The 17,434-nt window shown below is 39.6% G+C and overlaps 1 protein-coding gene, 1 long non-coding RNA gene and 1 other non-coding gene across 4 annotated transcripts; all 3 read right to left on the bottom strand.

Moving 5' to 3' along the window:
• Positions 1–1,875: 1,875 nt before the first annotated feature.
• On the bottom strand, positions 1,876–11,920 carry LOC131991079 (NACHT, LRR and PYD domains-containing protein 12-like). 2 transcript variants are annotated; one of them, XM_059356376.1, is made up of 9 exons: positions 11,401–11,920; positions 9,204–10,989; positions 8,940–9,113; positions 8,370–8,543; positions 7,793–7,966; positions 7,309–7,482; positions 6,770–6,943; positions 2,953–2,999; positions 1,876–2,757 (listed from the first exon to the last, which is right to left on the bottom strand). In XM_059356376.1, the coding sequence occupies exons 1-9, from the start codon at positions 11,702–11,704 to the stop codon at positions 2,183–2,185; spliced, it is 3,582 nt and encodes a 1,193-aa protein (XP_059212359.1). In that variant the 5' UTR covers positions 11,705–11,920; the 3' UTR covers positions 1,876–2,182. The 2 variants fall into 2 exon arrangements, with proteins under 2 accessions (XP_059212359.1, XP_059212360.1); XM_059356377.1 differs by lacking the exons at positions 1,876–2,757; positions 2,953–2,999 and adding an exon at positions 3,097–3,141.
• Positions 11,921–12,319: 399 nt separating this feature from the next.
• LOC131991089 (uncharacterized) lies at positions 12,320–16,786 on the bottom strand. The gene is made up of 3 exons (XR_009396101.1): positions 15,435–16,786; positions 13,681–13,844; positions 12,320–12,660 (listed from the first exon to the last, which is right to left on the bottom strand). It is a non-coding gene; the product is annotated as an uncharacterized LOC131991089 (long non-coding RNA).
• On the bottom strand, positions 16,440–16,635 carry LOC131991752 (U2 spliceosomal RNA). The gene has a single exon (XR_009396184.1). It is a non-coding gene; the product is annotated as a U2 spliceosomal RNA (small nuclear RNA).
• Positions 16,787–17,434: the final 648 nt, after the last annotated feature.

Genomic DNA, 17,434 nt, shown 5'->3' with positions numbered 1-17,434 from the left:
GGATTGTGAGTGAGAAGGCAAATTTTCCTACATTTCTATGTATAAATGATTTCTGTAGAGTGGAATTTGCGGCCTGGAGCGCAGTTTTCAAATTTATTTTTTGACAGTTTTACCTCTCCCTCTACACTCTGAGTGATGACATCACACACTCTGACATGAACATTCCGTGCAATACAAACCCATTATAATCTCAGAATTTCTCCAAAAATGATCATGGTGATTGAACAGGGATTGATAAAAAACTATATGACCTATCGAAACGCAAAGTAATGCACCAATACACAAGACTTGTGTCTACTGTTTAAAGTTTAAATGGAGTCTCTAGGTGAAATTATGCCGGAGAAGTAGACGTCTGAAAATCTTCAATTACTGTTCTTTTTTGCTCATTTTCTTTCGGCCGTCCCATTCATTTCAATGCAAAATTTTGGGCAGTTTTTCGCGACTTACGTCGCGAAAAATTCATATTCCATAGAGAAAAGTAATAGCACACCGATCCCGATCAAACCGCACGTTTTGATATATAATTTGTCCTGCAACTCGACGAAATTGCATCCGGAAGAGGAATAAGAAGAAATCCACAGTATAACAGTAGTGCTCGGGGCTCCTACAGCTATTGCTGTATGGGACCAGTGCTCGGTGCGATTGCCCCGAGGCCCTAATAACGGTGCGGTGCAGCTCTCCTCTGGGAACCGGAGCCTGGAACACACCGGGAAGCAGCAGACATGTCCAGCCGGCCCGCAGAGCCTGAGCCCGGGTTACCTGGACTCTCGCCGGGTCCCGGGGGAAGTTGAAGAACCTCTTCGGCGGCCGGTTGAAGACTCTCCGGCTCACCATGCGGTTCGGACACGCGGAAACGACACACTTCACCATGGTCCCGGTCCGGTCCGGTCTCTGCTCCGAGAAGACTCACCGCCAATAAAACACGTGCTCGGTTTGTTTATGTCACGTCTCAAGGTGTGCTCTCACACCGGAAAGAGAAGTGTGTGACCCGGATGTACAACCACGGAAGATTTTTATTATTATTATAATTTATTTTATTATTGAAGATCATTTAGAAACATTAAGGGAAAACGGAGGGAAAGTTTATTTATATATTTACAAGGTTTACAAATAAACTTTTTATTTATTTATCATTATAGTTTTCTTTATTTATTTATTAAGAAACATGAAGGTATAGAGATTTGAGGGAACGTTTATTTATTTTATTTATATTTGTTTATTCATTAATTGAATCTTTAAGGGAAACTGGAGGGCAAGTTTATTTCTAAATGTCAATATTTATAAGGAAGGAAACCGTTTCATTTATTATTATTATTATCATTATTATTATTATTATTATTATTATATATTTAATTATTGAAGATAATTTAGAAACATTAAGGGAAACTGAAGGGAAATTATTTATATATTTACAAGGTTTACAAATGAACTTTTTTATTTATTTATCATAATAGGTTTTTTTTTTTTTTTTTGCAGATCTAATCTTAATTTATTAAGAAACATAAAGGCATAGAAACTGGAGAGAAAGTGAAATGATGTCTTTAATTTATGTTTTTATATTATGATGATCATTAAATTAGAAAAATAAATCATTAAAACTGGAGGGAAAGTTTATTCATTTAAGAGTAAAAAATAAAGGGAAAAAACAAATAAATTATGAAATAAAATTGAAACTGAACTGTCAAAACTGTCATGTTTAAATATGCAAATGATGTGTGAACTTAAATATATGCAAATTATCTATTTCCAGGACATAAATCTTTTTTTTTTTTACTAATTCGATTCAAAATTTTTTACTTTTATCATTTCATGAATCAGAAAATCCTGAAGATAAACATAAGACTACATCTGGTTTTGAACATAAGAAAATGACTCTGGATTGTGAAGGTAATGTCTTTATTCCTCTTTAAAACAGAATCAGATTTACATTTGTTAGAAGCTGCTGTTCTCGTGAGTCTTTAAACCTTTATTGAGATCAATCACGACAGACATTAGCAGCTACAAGACGCTGCTCCAAAAAAAACTGGATTCAAGAGAAAATCAGAGTTCAGCCCTGAGATCATTTCACCATTTATAAGAAGAAAACATTTGAGACATTAAAGAAACAATCAGAGAATCAAATGTTAAACAAAGTGAAGCTTCATCCAACATTCAGACCACAGGACAGGAAGTCGTCTCCGTCCTACAGATCACACAGAGACACCGAGGAACCAAGGGACATGAACACAAACCCAGGATAAAGAGGTTCAGTGAATGTGGTGTTGAAGGTGTGGAGGTGGATCAGTGAGTCAGAGGAGACTCTGTAGAAGGACAGAGAGCCAGCAGTACAGTCCACATACACTCCTATTCTACCAGAGGAGGAGGAGAACAAGGAGGAGAACAAGGAGGAGAAGGAGGAGGAGGAGGAGGAGGAGAGGACTGTTTCTCTGTTATTGTGGCAATATACATAGTCACCATCATCACAGCACCACAGACTCCAGGACTGATCATTTCCTCCAAACACACAGTCCTTACTGTTTCCTTTCCTGCTGATTCCTCTGTAACTCACTGCTACAGCAACTCCTCCTCTCCACTCGACCTCCCAGTAACAGCGACCAGTCAGACCATCTCTACACAGCAGCTGTTCCCAGTGGTCAAATCTCTCTGGATGATCAGGATATGACTGATCCTGTTTAACATATGTCACCTTCCTGTTGTTCTCAGACAGTTTGAGCTCTCTTTGTACTGTGTTTGTGTCCAGTGTGAGTTGACAGAAATCTGATGGAGAGAAAAAGACACAACACAGCAGCAGTTTATCATCAGACACATCTGAAGGGTTTATTCTGTCTTTGTGTCCTGATGTTGTTCATTTCTATAAAGTTTAATGATGACACATGTTGATAAATATCACAACTATTAACTTTGTATTTAAAGCTGTTTTGTCTTCATTAGTCAAATGCAATCCACACTTACACTTCCTCAGACCAGGTGTTAACCTGTGCTCTCCACCATGGTCCACCCTGGAGGAAGAAACACAGACACAATGATTTTCTATCCAACATGAGTCCTAACTGTTGTTCAACATGAAGCAGAGCTCCTCAGTTTGTCAGTGTGACAGAGAAACAGGCTGAAACTCTTCTGAGTCAACTGTCTGCATGATTTCTGAGAGAAAAGACAAGAAAAGAAGAAGAAGAAGAAGAAGAAGATTTTATTTTTAAACAGCACTTTATTTACAGTTGGCACATAACAAAACAAACAGTTACTTATTCAAAAAATCAGTTATTGTTACTACCCAGGAGCGGACCAGCGCACCCTGTACTTTAGTGTCCAGCAGGTTGACTAACGCCATCTTTTTAGTCTTGAGGATTTCAAAATATCCTCAATTTCCTGTGGACTCACTTTTCACACTCGAGATCCACAATATCTGATAGATCTGCTGCTGACATAAAAGCTTAATTTGAAACTTTCCATGGTCCCACCACTGCCTCAGACTGACAAACTCGCTTTTCCTCTGTTTAAAATCGTCCCAAAAAAAACTTAAAGCCTCCTTGAAAGATTTATCAACAGTTAAAACTGAGTTAAAATGCCAATAGGCGCTTTTGGATAAAATATTTCTAATAAAAACACTACTTAAAACCAGAGAATGATCAGTAAAACCAACTTGTAAAATTCCACACATTTTCACAGCACTTATTCTGTGCTTAAAAACATAAAACCGATCTAGTCTAGCCGAGGAGATTCTGTTTTCACTAACGTGGGACCATCTATACTGTCTGCAGCCTGTGTGCATCCTTCTCCACACGTCCACCAGGCCATGGGAGGAGACCAGCTGCCTCAAGGCATGCTGGGATACTGGATGAGGCTCTGCATGGTAACCATCTAAAGTCTCATTTTCAGTACAATTAAAATCCCCACCCACGAATAAATAATCCTCCGAGCTAAGGCCATTTAAAATATCATTCAGACTCTCAAAGAAGTGCTTCCTCTCTGTACCTTTGTTTGGAGCATAAATATTGATAAAAACATAATTAAAATATTCAAAAACAGCCTTTACTAAAAGGCCCCTCCCCTCCACAACATGTCTGACCTCCAGGGAGGTTGGAGTAAAACCTTGCGAGAACAGGAAGCCCACTCCTCCACTGAGGGTGGAATTATGGCTTAAAATGAGTTCTCCTTCCCATTCTCCGCTCCAGTCTGCCTCATTACCAACATCACTGTGTGTTTCTTGTAAAAACAGGACATCCATATGTTTCATTTTGGTCATTTCAAACATTAATGCTCTTTTTCTTGTTTCTCTGGCATCATTGACATTCAGACTGCCTATTTTAAAACTACCCATTATAATGGAAATGCTAAAAAACAGGCAAAAAACAATCAAATAAATAAATAAAAATAAGATCTGTACATTCATCATCATTAAAAACCAAGTTGTTTCCTGACTTTAATCATCTGTTTTCTCAGTCTGAACACTTCTTGGTCCGTCAGGTCTGACTCTGATCTGTGTTTTATAATATGCCTGACTGAATTATAAAAACCCTGCAAATCAGGGAAGTGCTGTTCCAACATTAACCTCTTCATCCCTTTGGTCTGTTTTAAAAAGGACTTCAGTGTATCAGCAGGATACACCTGAGCAGCAGCCTGCTGAGTGTGAGACAGGTCACTGCTGTCAGACAGAACCCTTCTGTTCTCTGCAGCACTACGTTTACCTGCCAGACGTCCGGCCTTACCACCGGCCACCACAGTCAGCAAGTTTCTCCTCTTGCTGCGCCGTTTAAGAGGAGCAGACCCCCACTCAGCCTCACAGGCCTCCACCTCTCTAGCTTCAGTTACTGCGCTTCCCTCACACAGCTCACCTGATAAAAGTCTTTCACCTGACTCACCTGTCACCTCACCTACTTCTCCCTCTTTACCTGCTTCACACTGGATATCTGCAACCTCAAACTCTTCACAAGGCTCACCTGTTATTTTACCTGCCTCACTCACCTCGCCTACATCCTCACCTGGTTCACCTACCTCCTCTAGCTCACCTGATACTTTATTTTCTTTGCCTACTTTAATAGCAACCTCACCTGCTTCTCTCCCCTCACCCGTCTCACCCACATCCACCAACTCACCTTCCACTTTACCTGAAGGCTCACCTGTCACCTCCTCCCTCTCACCCCTCACCTCAGAGCTTCCTCCAGCCTGGCTCTGCATCTCTTCACCTGGCTGTTTCTCTGTAGCTCCTGTATCTTTTTCCCTCCACCCGCGACCGCAGCCGCATGCCGCGCTGCCGGAACCGGTTGGCTGCCTGCAGCGGGGGTGCAGCCGGAGCATCACGATTAGAACAGGCTTTAATCAAATGTCCCTCTCCACCACATCCAAAACACAAAAGAGAACATATTCAAAATCATCTATGCGGACACAGAAGCGGTAATCAAACTCTTCGTCTTTGTTGTTTAACAACATGAAGAGCTGTCTGCGGTGAGAGACTATGTGTCTCAGCAGGGGGGATTTGCAGTCTGATAACACCTTCCTTATAGGTGACACCACTTTTCCATGTCTTGAAAGTTGTTTGATTAAGAACTCATCACTGATGAATGGAGGGACGTTTGACAGGGTGATTTTAGTGGCCGGCTGCGTCAGCGGCAGCACCGGCTCAAACATCCCATTCCCTGTGATGCCTGTCTCCACCAACCTGTTCACCTGTTCTAGTTTTTCTAAGAACAGGACCACGACACTGTTCATACGGGCAGCGGACTTCACAGAGCCGTGCCCGATGATTTGGCCAACTGCCAGTGCTACCTCCTCCACGCTGCACGGAGAACCGGCTCCAATTTTAATGCCGTGCTTCAGTGTCACCCTGGAGAAAACGCTGCTGGACGCCATACCGGCGTCTGAGATGCCTCAGCTCCTCTGAGCGTGGCTGACAAAACAAGTAACAAACAAGCACGAAGCTAACCAAAAACTAACCAAACTTAACACCAAACCAACACAACTACATTCACAAACCCATCACGACAGAAAAACACAGAAAAATTAAACAAAAATAGAGAAAAAAACACAACTTCACTCAGCTCTTCCACTCACACCCCTCCCACACAGAGAAGAAAAAGAATATTGTGTAATGTACACATATTAGGAGAGCATAGTCATCATTAATCTGCTTTCTTTTTATTGATGTCCTCTCATATAATAAACATAACAGAGCAAGCACAAAGCCCACACTGTCAATAACTGCACTCTCTGAATCCATTTTTTGATAAAAAAAAAGTCTGTAATCTCAGTGCTGGGTTTTTTTTTAAGCCGTCCACCACCCCTCCCACTCGCCCTAAACTGAATTTTCTATATTCATACTCCATCACCTCACTTTGCTCTCTCTCTAATTACAACAAAAAAAAAAAACATTTGAGCAGTAAAAAGCTTCATGCAAAAACAAACAATGGTGTTTATTTTTTTGGGGACAGTGTCCGCTTTAAAAAAAGGCTTTTTTCCCCCAGCAGAAAACCATTTATAATGTAATTGGATGCATCTAATATTGATGACTCATACATATATTCTCCAGATATATATTTAATTTTTTTTATTGAAAGAATCTCTGTCCAGAGGTTGAAACCACAACACATGGCATTCAAATTATTATTGTCAAGATCAATAATGAACTTCGGTATGAAAGCTTGTTTTCACGGTTCCTGTTAGCTTAAGAAAATCTGACACAATATTATTAATAACTTCAAAGAAAGAGTTGAAGAAAATGTAAATCAAGAAACTGGAGACACCTGCAGTGTGAGCTCTTGTTGTCTGTCCATACCTGAGAGTCTCCAGTCTGCAGTGTGGATCCTCTCGTAGAGAAGACAGCTGATTCTCTCCTGAGTCTCCTGGATGATTGTAGCTCAGGTCCAGCTCTCTCAGATGGGAGGGGTTGGAGCTCAGAGCTGAGGCCAGAGAAGCACAGCCTTCCTCTGAGATCAGACAGCCTGATAGACTGCAATTAAGAAAAAATCAGAGCAGGAACAGCAGGAAATTCAAAAGATGTTGACAGTCTTCCCAAACATGAGCCTAAAGAAGGATGAGCGGAAGAAAAAAGATTAACTGTTTGGGGGTGGTCGGTAGCGTAGTGGGTTACGCAGGCGCCCCATGTGTAGAGGCTACAGTCCTCACTGCAGCTAGCCCCGGTTCGAGTCCCGCATCGGACGGCCGTTTTCTGCATGTCATTCCCCTCTCTCTGCCCCCTGCTTCCTGTCTTTCAGCTATCCAGCTATCCTTCAGCTATCCTGTCCATTAAAGGCATGAAAAAGCCCAAAAAAATACATTTTAAAAAAGATAAACTGTTTACATACAGACACTCACCTGAGAGTTTTCAGTTCACATAATGGACTCTTCAGTCCAACAGACAGCTGCTTCACTCCAGAATCCTGCAGGTCATTGGTACTCAGGTCCAGTTCTCTCAGACTAGAGGATTGGGAGCTGAGGACTACGGACAGAGCTTCACAGCTACTCTCTGAGAGCTTACAGCCAGTTACCCTTAAAATAAATGTACACATTCATCAGCATTGGTTTAAATATTTAACTTGTTTGGACATGTTTTCAATGATCCAAATTTCCTATTTTAGCGTGTCAATTTATTTTTTAAATTTTAGCTAAGACACATTTGTCTGTGCAGATTTGTGTTTGACAGTCAGCTTGAACAGAGATGTACATGATTTAAATTACTGGGCTTTAACTTTAATTTGATTGTTACCTGTGATATTTATTTCAGTGTGCTAATAATGAAAGAAAGAGCCCCCAAAAAGCATGTAGATTTGAGGTACTTTAAAATAAGTTTAATACTGACCTGAGAGTTTCCAGTTCACATAGTGGACTCTTTAGTCCAACAGACAGCTGCTTCACTCCGAAATCCTCCAGGCCGTTGTTACTCAGGTCCAGGTCTCTCAGACTAGAGGACTGGGAGCTGAGGACTGAGGACAGAGCTTCACAGCTTTCCTCTGAGAGCTCACAGCCCGTTACCCTTAAAAGAAATGTACATATTCATCAGCATTGGTTTGAATATTTAACTTGTTTGGACATGTTTTCAATTATCCACATTTTCTATTTTAGTGTGTTAATTTTATTTTATTTTTTGAGCAAAGAGACATTTGTCTGTGCAGATTTGTGTTGGACAGTCAGCTTTAACAGAGCTGTACATAATTGAAATTACCGTGTTTAAAATGTAATTTGATTATCATCTGTGTCTTGTTTTTCAGTTTGCCAATGACAAATAACACAAACAAACAAACAAACAACAAAAAAAAAACAAGCCGAAGATAAGCAGGTAGATTTGAGATTTTTCTGTTTCAATGAAATTGAAGATTAACTAAAGGAAATGGCTCTTCAAAACCAGTGTGATACTTTAGAAGACGTTCAATACTGACCTGAGAGTTTCCAGTGTACAGTTTGGACTCTTCAGTCCAGAACACAGCTGCTTCAGTCCTGAATCCTCCAGGCCGTTGTTACTCAGGTCCAGGTCTCTCAGACTAGAGGACTGGGAGCTGAGGACTGAGGACAGAGCTTCACAGCTTTTCTTTGAGAGCTTACAGCCCATTACCCTTAAAAGAAATGTACACATTCATCAGCATTGGTTTGAATATTTAACTTGTTTGGACATGTTTTCAATTATCCACATTTTCTATTTCAGTGTGTTAATTTTATTTTATTTTTTGAGCAAAGAGACATTTGTCTTTGCAGATTTGTGTTTGACAGTCAGCTTTAACAGAGCTGTACATAATTGAAATTACTGTGTTTAAAATGTACTTTGATTATCATCTGTGTCTTGTTTTTCAGTTTGCCAATGACAAATAACACAAACAAACAAACAAACAAAAAACAAGCCGAAGATAAGCAGGTAGATTTGAGATTTTTCAGTTTCAATGAAATTGAAGATTAACTAAAGGAAATGGCTCTTCAAAACCAGTGTGACACTTTAGAAGAAGTTCAATACTGACCTGAGAGTTTCCAGTTCACATAGTGGACTCTTCAGTCCAGAAGACAGCTTCTTCACTCCTGAATCCTCCAGGGCGTTGTTACTCAGGTCCAGGTCTCTCAGACTAGAGGGATGGGAGCTGAGGACTGAGGACAGAGCTTCACAGCTTCTCTCTGAGAGTTTACAGTTATTCAGCCTGAGGAAAAGAAACTGTTGAGTACAAATACAATTTTAAGTTTTCATGTATGAAATAAAGATATTTGAAATTATTGATATATCCACTCACAGAGCTTTGTTGGAGGCTTTGACCACTGGCAGCAGCCTCAGAAGAGCCTCCTCTGAAGCAGAGTATTTCTTCAGGTCAAACACATCCAGATCTGTTTGTGATGACAATAAGATGAAGACCAGAGCTGACCAATGAGCAGGAGACAGTCTATCTGAGGAGAGACTTCCTGATCTCAGGGACTGTTGGATCTCCTCCACTAGAGAACGATCATTCAGTTCATTCAGACAGTGGAACAGGTTGATGCTTCTCTCTGTTGAGAGATCCTCACTGATCTTCTTCTTGATGTACTGGACTGTTTCCTGATTGGTCTGTGAGCTACTTCCCGTCTGTGTTAGCAGATCGCGTAGGTGATTCTGATTGATCTCCAGTGAAAGACCCAGGAGGAAGCGGAGGAACAAGTCCAGATGTCCATTTGGACTCTGACAGGCCTTGTCCACAGCACTCTGGTAGAGATGTTTTGGTTTGTCACTAAAGACTTTAGGCCACCAACTTGCTTCTGCCATCAGATTGACTCCAGAGTTGATGAAGGTCAGATGGACATGAAGAGCAGCCAGAAACTCATGAACACTCAGATGGACGAAGCAGAACACCCTGACCTCGTACGGTCCTCTCTCCTCCCTAAAGACCTGTGTGAGCACTCCTGAGTAACCTGAGGCTGCTGTGATATCGATGCCACACTCTGTCAGGTCTGAGTCATAGAAGATCAGGTTCCCTTTCTGCAGCTGATCAAAAGCCAGTTTTCCAAGTGACTCAATCATCTTCCTGCTCTCTTGACTCCAGTGTGGATCTCTCTCAGATCCACCATCATACTTGACGTTCTTCAGCTTGATCTGAACCACCAGGAATTCAATGTACATCTCAGTCAAGGTCTTGGGTAGCTCACTTTCCTCTCTGGTTTTCATCAGCTTCTCCAGAACTCCAGCAGAGATCCAGCAGAAGACTGGGATGTGGCACATGATGTGGAGGCTTCGTGATGTCTTGATGTGGGTGATGATTCTGCCGGCCTGCTCCTCATCTCTGAATCTCTTCCTGAAGTACTCCTCCTTCTGTGGGTCAGTGAACCCTCTGACCTCTGTCTCCATGCCAACACAGTCAGTAGGGATCTGATTGGCTGCTGCAGGTCGTGTGGTTATCCAGAGGCGAGAAGAGGGAAGCAGTTTCCCCCTGATGAGGTTTGTCAGCAGCACATCCACTGAGGTGGACTCTGTGACATCAGTCAGGACCTCAGTGTTGTGGAAGTCCAGAGGAAGTCGACACTCATCCAGACCGTCAAAGATCAACACAACGTGGAACTCTTCAAACCTGCAGATTCCTGCTTCTTTGGTTTCAGGAAAGAAGCGATGAACAAGTCCCACCAAGCTTAACTTTCTCTCTTTCAGCCCATTCAGCTCTCTGAAAGTGAATGGAAATATGAAGTGGATGTCCTGGTTGGTTTTGTCTTCAGCCCAGTCCAGAGTGAACTTCTGTGTTAAGACTGTTTTCCCAATGCCAGCCACTCCCATTGTCAGCACTGTTCTGATTGGTTCATCTCTTCCAGATGTGGCTTTAAAGATGTCTTCTTGTCTGATTCTTGTTTCTGGTCTCTCTGGTTTCCTGGATGCTGTTTCAATCTGTCTGACCTCATGTTCATTATTGACCTCTGCAGTCCCTCCCTTTATGATGTAGATCTCTGTGTAGATGTCATTCAGAAGTGTCCGGTTTCCTGCTTTAGCGATCCCCTCAAACACACACTGGAACTTCTTTTGTAAATTGGATTTTAGTTTTGGCTGGCACCGAGGAAGAATCTCTGAATGAATAGAACAATGAAACCAATTAGCGGTTGTCTTAGCGAATGTGAGTCAAACTGAATTGCCCTATTTGGGGTAAATAAAGTTGTTTGAATTGAATTGAATTGAATAATTCATTTTCATTTTCAATTTCATTTTAATTCATTTAACAAGTGTACACATTTTAACCAGCTAGAAGCAACCAAAAAAAAGGATTGTCTGCCTCTGGTTCATCATTTTTGTTCTCTGATAGACTTTAATTTTATTTCTCTGCTGGATGTGTTTTTGGGTGCTTGGTTCTATAATCCAAAGAGCAACAAGACATACATGTCTATATTTGTAGATCAGAGAGAGTTTGTTAAAGTCTCTGTAACCTACAACTTCAATCTTTGTTACATCCATTTTTATAATGAATAACGATTCTGACTTACCTTCAAGTTTGAGGGGGGGGTTTGATAATTTCTGATTTATCTTCTCTTTAACTGTTCTGGCCACGTCAATCGCATTTATACTGTAAGTCTGAATCATCTGATCCACGGTTTTAATCCGGTTTGCATTCTCCAGTCGACTCTTTGGGATTGCTTCGATGCCTCCTAGCGCCCCCTGCAGGAACCACTTGAATTTTTCAAAGTCCTCATCTCCCAAATCTTCTAAAATTGATAAGATTTCCTCTTCAGGTGTCGCCATTTTTTGTCCCTGCAAAGATCCAAAAGATACCAAAAGGAAAAAGTTCATTTTAAAATATAGACTTTGTTATGATGAAGATGGTTTCATTTGTTTTAAGCAATCATCAGGAGAGACAAACAAACAAAGTCAGGAGACAGTTAGAAAGGACGGTCAGCTACCTGTAACTGTCAGACAGACATTTTGTTTGATTCTCCCCAGAGTTGAGGATCACTTCTGGTTTTCAGTACAAGCTGATCAACCTTGATGTGGATATCTGTGCTCACACATGAGTAATTTAGGAACATGGATAACTAAACCAAGAGAACAGATTCTTAAAATATGGATTTGGTTAAATAATCCAGGCAAAGAAATTAAATGGCAAAAAAATATTGCCAGTTTTCTTTTGTGTTAAATCAAAGTTGCAGTGATCAGTGGACTATTGCCAGCTATTGTGATAATTAATGAATGGTCAAGTACTCTGTTTTGTTTTAAGGGCTAAAACATGGAGAATTCCTTTTTTCTCTGTTTTCTAACATTAAAACAAAATATCGATATTTTAGGCTGATAAAACCAAACATTTAAAGACATCACATGGACTTTGACTAATTGGACTTTATTTCATATTATTTACATCATAACATTGATAATCTGCATTTCTTTTTATTTAGCTCTTAATTAGTTTATATTATCTCAGGGAAAATTAACAGTTACAGTTACAACAGGTAACAATCACATGCTACAGACATACTGTATTATTATTATTATTTTTTTTTTTAAGTTTGTGTATTTTAAGCCTCTGGACAGTTGAGACCTTGACTGTGCTAAATGGTCCTCAGTTAAACCAGGTCTCAGTGCTGGAAGATGTCTGCATTTGACCACTTTACACTTAATTTATACTCATAACTTCAGAGTATTAACAGAAAGAAATATAAACACACCTGAGCCGAGTGGATCCAGGCTTTCAGACCAGTTCAGACACACCCTGCATGTTTCACTGATGATCACAATCAAACTGTTGATTCTACCTGAGAAACACAAACAACATTGAGTAATTCTGCAGAGTAAATCATAAATATACATTTGAAAACAGCCAATCAGCATCAAGAAACATTCCTGCTACATAGGATTTATTACACTCCAGAGAAACGACACAAACTGAACAGTGAGATGTCATTTCTCTGCTGGCGCTGTAAGAAACAAAAAGGAACATTTCGTCATATGTTTTGGTCTTGTGACTCACTTTCCTTTTTTTGGAAATCTATTATTGAGTTGATATCTCAATGTTTACAAGTACCTATTCCATTGTCACCTCGTTTATGTCTTTTGGGAACTAGTCTGTCTGACAAGTGGAATAAACACCATAGCAGATACATAGATCTTGTTATGCTGGCAGCCAGGAAATGTATAACTTTAAAAAGGAAAGCAAACGAACCCCCTGCAATAGCTCACTGGTGGAATGAACTTTCAAGCTATCTTACACTGGATATTATATATTACATGAGTAAAGGCAGATCCTCAGTCTTTTTAAAAATGTGGCAATCTCATATGGAATTTGACTTTAAGAGCATTCTGGGTCAATATAAGGCATAGTAAAAATGGCAAGACCTGAGCATAATAGTTTCTGGTGTTGTGTTTTTTTTTTTTTTTTTTTTTTTCTCATCTGTTTTATTTGTTCCTTATTTATGCTGTGTAACAATGTCTGTTGTGTGTTGAGGGTATAGGTTTGGATAATATTTTGGTTCTCTGAGTGTGAAAGGGACCAGCCCCCCGGTTAGGATTGGAAGGTGTCTCGCTTTCTCTGATAAGTTTTTGACTTTGGCAAGATTGTGTTTCCGTGCATCTTATTAGAGTTATTTTAATTTAACCTATGTGAGGGAATATGAGTTGTTGGGGTTGGAGTTGTGTGTATATCCTCTGTAACCTGTTGATTAAATGTGAAAAAAAAGAAACATTCCTCCTGTGCAGTTAAACAGTGACGCAGCACGAAGTGATCAAAGTGATCCTGATGATGAAACATTTACAGATTCCTCTGGTAGGATTCTCACCTGCTGAACTCACTTCAGGTCGACTTACAGACACTTTCCACCTTCATGTGTGGAGGAAACTCTGGGAGAGAAGAAGCTGCTCGTCTTCGTCTTCATCAGTCCTGGTGTCTGTGAGCGTCTGAGCTGAGGACGCAGTCACACCCTCACAACTTCACAGTCCAAGTCTAAACATAAAACAACAGAGTGACGTGAAAACCAGTCCAACCAGTGGGAGAAACCCAGTCAGAGAGAGATAAATCAGATGGTGTAGTTCTACTATCTGTCCACTAGATGGTGCTACTAACCATCAGATGAAATTAAGCTCAGCTTGTGTGTTTGAGTGTGAAAATAATAGTTGTAAGAATGTTTTTTGTCTTGTGTTTGTGGGAACATTGTGTCAGATATTGGTATTTGTCACATTATATATGACTTATATAAATTATGAAATAAATGTTAATATAAATGTATAAAAAGTCAAAACAGTTCAGTAGTTTTATTCTTTTATTAAATAAAATAATGAACAAAATCCAATAAAATGAATTAATGCATAAAAAAACATAATAAATAAAATATATAAATATATAAATTATAATGACAATTATATTAAAAGATTATGAAAAAAGTCCCCTGAAATGAAATATTTTCCTATGCATTCATATCTACCGATCTGATAAATAAATGAATAAATGTATTTAAAATAAATTCTGTAAATAAGGGGCAATACACACAAAATATAAACTTTTTACGTTTTATTCATTAAGAACAAACAAATAAATAAATATGACTAAAAAAAGTCAAATAAAAAAGAGGCAAAGCGTTTAATAATTATTAAATGTAGATATAAATACAGTACATGAAGTTAAAGTATCAGCAGTAAAAGTACATGAAGTTAAAGTATCAACAGTAAAAGTACATGAAGTTAAAGTATCAGTAGTAAAAGTACATGAATTTAAAGTATCAGCAGTAAAAGTACATGAAGTTTAAGTATCAGTAGTAAAAGTACACAAAGCTAGAGTATCAGCAGTAAAAGTATCAGCAGTAAAAGTACATTAAGTTAAAGTATCAGTTGTAAAAGTATTGTGTAATTATCAGACCGCCATTACATTTTTCATCTCGCGCCCCCCCAGCAGCAGTCCGTGCACCCCCTGGGGGTCCGCGCACCACACTTTGGGAATCCCTGCTGCAGGCTAATCCGTCAGTACAAGAGATAGAGATTAAAGAAAACTAAAAAAGAGAAAGATAAACACGCCTGAGCCAAGTGGATCCAAGCTGTAAGCAGAGATAAGGAAGTGACACACAAACTCTGTGTCTGAGCGCGCGCACACACACACACACACACACACACACACACACACACCCCACCCTACAACTTCATGTCAACTGTTATGCAACGTTTTTTCTAAGGCAGAAGGTTAAGAGCTCACTATTAAAATACAATCATGGAATTTAATGAGCAGATAAACCTACAATAAGCATTTCAATCAACTCCTATAACGGTTTAGATTAATGCCAGGCTATGAACTGAATGCAAGCTGACAGACATCTGTTTAGTTAGAAATGACAATGATGATTCTAACATCACATGAGATACTACTGGGTCCCTCTAAAGGACCCTCGCTGGAGCAGTCACAAGCTGAGATAACATGACAACAGCAAGCCAGAGATCAATCAGTCTAGAGGAAGAGAGAAGGGGAAGTTCTGGCAGTTAAACAGTGACGCAGCACGACAAACAACAACTGTAAAACATTTACAGATTCCTCTGGTAGGATTCTCACCTGCTGAACTCACTTCAGGTCCACTTACAGACACTTTCCACCTTCATGTGTCGAAGAAACTCTGGGAGAGAAGAAGCTGCTCGTTTCTTCTTCTTTCTTGTGTGTGTGAGCGTCTGAGCTGAGGAAGTCCCACCCTCAACACTTCACAGTGACGTGTTTCAGAGAGTAAACAGGATGTAGTTCTACTATCTGTCCACTAGATGGTGCTGACTAACCATCTAAGGAGCTAAAGAAAGATGTAAAGGACAAACAGGCTGTGTCCCAAAGTCAAGGAAGGATGCTCAAACGGCTGGATTTGAAGGACACTACGTCATCGACATCCGCTGAAGGACTGTCCCAATGTCCAGGATGCTCCAGAGGACAGAGTCCTTCTTCTGCCCAAACTCCAAGGATGCATGTGTGTATCCTCCGTGCGCTCCGACTACCCATAAAGCATTGCGCACACCGGTCTACCGGGAGATTTAAAAATGCCGAGCGTAGAAACAGCGACGCCGGCGGCGCAATATGCATTTAAATATGTAGATATTTTCAGTTTACACTGAATGTTGTCACATAACTTACAAAACGTGTGTTCAAAGTCAAGCAAAAACATATGAATAAGCATATGCCAGAATATTAAGCTTAAAGATAATAAACGTCATCTTGATACATTGCCGGTTAAGTTAATTAATGCTGTCTCAGTTGCTAAAGTTATTGTTTATTAATTTATATGCAGATGATGATGTATTATGTGCAACTATGCCATTCAGAAAGTTATACGTTTCTTTATTGTGTTTACAGGGACCGAAAGTCCGCTATTATCCGTTATTGTTATTTATAAATAACTGTTATTGTACTGTACTGTAAAATAAAAAATAAAAAATCACAGAACATATTTCCATGATGAATTATGCGCCGCTGCATTCATGGCACTAAGTAGCGGCCGAATTCAGCCAGGATCAGTTAAATATTTAGGTTTAATCCACTTTATGGTTTTTACTTGATAAATCGTGAAGATTCAACCTTAAAGCATCTTCTTCCATTTTCACAAATATAATAATAATTATATAATATGTGTCAGAGTGCTGATGCCAGAGACACATTCATGTCGTGAACTGATTTTGAAATTGCGGCGCTGAATTTATTCATTTATTTATTTTTTATTAAACTGATAAGAACAGATACTACACTTGATCTTAGCCAAAGGGCCGAGAGCGGCGCTGAAGTTAAGCAGGACGTCCAATTACACAATGACGCACAGCTGCACACTCCGAAGGCTGTCCCATTAGTAGTTACACCAGTCAAAGGAAGGACTCTGGCCTTGCCTCCGGAGGACCCGACTCTGAAGGAAGGATCCTTGACATTGGGACACAGCCACAGTCTCACCAATGAAACACAGTTTGAGTCATTTTCCAAGTTCCAACAAGTGTCCTGAATGTTATAAAAGTTTTCTCCACACTTTGTACATGTTGAAGTATTGTCTCCTGTCCTCTCCTCTCTGCTCTGTGTAAATGTGACCGTTGGTCTCAGCAGAATCAATCATGTCTTCAGTGTCTCTGAGGAGCAGAATTTAATGTTTTTAACAGGATCTGATTTATTTTAAATGACACATGGAGAATAAAGGCATTCTGATACTAATATCAACATGTAACACAAGTTTTGGTAATTTTTTATAACTGATGATCCATTCAAAGTCCGTTGGAAAGTTCAAACTCTTATGATAATGTCTGTTTTTACAGTTTCTTTCCACAATAAATTGTCTATTTCTGCTGATTTCTTAAGAAAAACATACTTTGAGGTTCAGAGGGTTAATCCAATAATATATTTGGAGTATTTTTACTTTTGATACTTTCAGTACATTTTGATGTTGATGCTTGTTTACTTTTACTTAAATAATAATAATGCAGGACTTTTACTTGTAGTGTTTTGGGTGAAATAAGAGATGTGAATTCTTCTTCTAACTCATGAAATGTAATAATAATAAATGTTCAGCTGTTCATGTTGACGACTCTGAAACATAA

The sequence above is a fragment of the Centropristis striata genome, chromosome 18 (assembly GCF_030273125.1).
Source record: "Centropristis striata isolate RG_2023a ecotype Rhode Island chromosome 18, C.striata_1.0, whole genome shotgun sequence".
Classification (NCBI taxonomy): Eukaryota; Metazoa; Chordata; class Actinopteri; order Perciformes; family Serranidae; genus Centropristis; species Centropristis striata.
The sequence above is the reverse complement of the archived record's forward strand: the minus strand, read 5'-3'. Positions and strand labels throughout refer to the sequence as shown.

What these genes read in the sequence shown, in the direction of transcription:
- LOC131991079 (XM_059356376.1), bottom strand. Translation starts at nt 11,704, where the DNA reads ATGAACTTTTTCCTTTTGGTATCTTTTGGATCTTTGCAGGGACAAAAA. An exon ending in AAAGCCTCCAACAAAGCTCT is followed by an intron (nt 9,114 to 9,203) that starts GTGAGTGGATAT and finishes TCTTTTCCTCAG; the next exon opens with GCTGAATAACTGTAAACTCT. An exon ending in TGTACACTGGAAACTCTCAG is followed by an intron (nt 7,967 to 8,369) that starts GTCAGTATTGAA and finishes ATTTCTTTTAAG; the next exon opens with GGTAACGGGCTGTGAGCTCT.